The sequence below is a fragment of the Sinocyclocheilus anshuiensis genome, unplaced genomic scaffold (genome assembly GCF_001515605.1).
Source record: "Sinocyclocheilus anshuiensis isolate Anshui unplaced genomic scaffold, SAMN03320099.WGS_v1.1 scaffold595, whole genome shotgun sequence".
Classification (NCBI taxonomy): Eukaryota; Metazoa; Chordata; class Actinopteri; order Cypriniformes; family Cyprinidae; genus Sinocyclocheilus; species Sinocyclocheilus anshuiensis.
The window spans coordinates 120,568-121,771 of NW_015551037.1; the positions used below are offsets into that span (position 1 = coordinate 120,568).

General features: G+C 40.5%; 1 protein-coding gene across 3 annotated transcripts in view; it reads right to left on the reverse strand.

The window, feature by feature from the left end:
• bub1ba (BUB1 mitotic checkpoint serine/threonine kinase Ba) overlaps positions 1-1,204 on the reverse strand; it is a 40,845-nt gene that overhangs the window by 3,689 nt on the left and 35,952 nt on the right. For all 3 annotated transcript variants that reach the window (XM_016450875.1, XM_016450876.1, XM_016450874.1), the window contains exons 13-15: positions 491-649; positions 270-406; positions 37-172 (exon numbers count right to left, since the gene is read on the reverse strand). In XM_016450875.1, coding sequence (XP_016306361.1) covers positions 37-172; positions 270-406; positions 491-649 — 432 coding nt within the window. The remainder of the gene's footprint in view (positions 1-36; positions 173-269; positions 407-490; positions 650-1,204) is intronic.

Here is a 1,204-nt window from a genome sequence, read left to right on the forward strand (position 1 = left end):
TATATATATATATGAATTAAAAAATGATGAATGTACCTGATAAGGTGAGGCAGAAGGCGACAGGAGACCCTGCTGTATGTATTTCTGTGCAGAAGGAAGAGCTTGTGCTGTTGTGACGTCAGTCTGGAGCTGCAGATCCACTGAGTTTGAGAAATCTAGTGCTGTGATGCCGCTGCGGACACAAATACAGCAACACCACGTTAGAAACAAGCATCGATACAAATGCCATCCATCAAATGCTAGCGTGTGCATGTGTTAGATTCACGAACCTGTGGTAAAAGTACAGCGACTCTGGCTTCAGGCCTCCGTGAACCACTCGACAGGAATGAAACTCTTTCACCAGCTCCAGCAACAGAGCGACTAGCAGAGAAACATCCTCTCTAGCAACGGGCTCGGCGAGAAGATCCTAAAGGTGGAGCGATGAAGACAGACAGGTTTGACGGAGGACGTATGAACGCGGAGGATGAGACGGGAACGGAGCGAGCCGAACCTGAAGGGTGTCTCCGTGAGGAATCCTCCAGAGAGTCATGCAGCCATTCTCAAACACATTACAGCAGATCTGGACGTCTCGCTCCGGCTCGTCATGTGACCGTCGAGCTCGGAGCTGTGAGATGATGAAGAAATCCCACGGCACTGCAGACCAATCCACCTGTTGCAGGAAAACATGAGAGGAAACGCATAAAAGAACAAACAGGAAATCACAAACTAAACTAAAACGGGGGGAAAAAAAGCAAACAAAAATTTGAAATCTTGCCTAGAAGACAACTAACTGAAATAAAGGTTATCTAACAGAATATATCAATATCTATCTATATAATCAAAATGATAAAGTCATATAATTAAAACAACTGACAAAACACAATTACTAAAACCAAACCATCTCTTCTGCTCAGCAAGCCTGCATTTATTTGATCAGAAATACAGCAGCAGTAAAATTGTGAAATATTTTTACTATTTATAATAACTGTTTTCTATGTGAATATCTGTTAAACTGTAATATATTTCTGTGATGCGCAGCTGTATTTTCAGCATCATTACTCCAGTCTTCAGTGTCACATGATCTTCAGAAATCATTCTAATATGCTGATTATCAATATTCAAAACAGTTGAGTATATTTCTTTCAGGATTCTTTGATGAATAGAAAGATCAGCATTTATCTGAAATAAAAAGCTTTTGTAACATTATACACTATACCATTCAAAA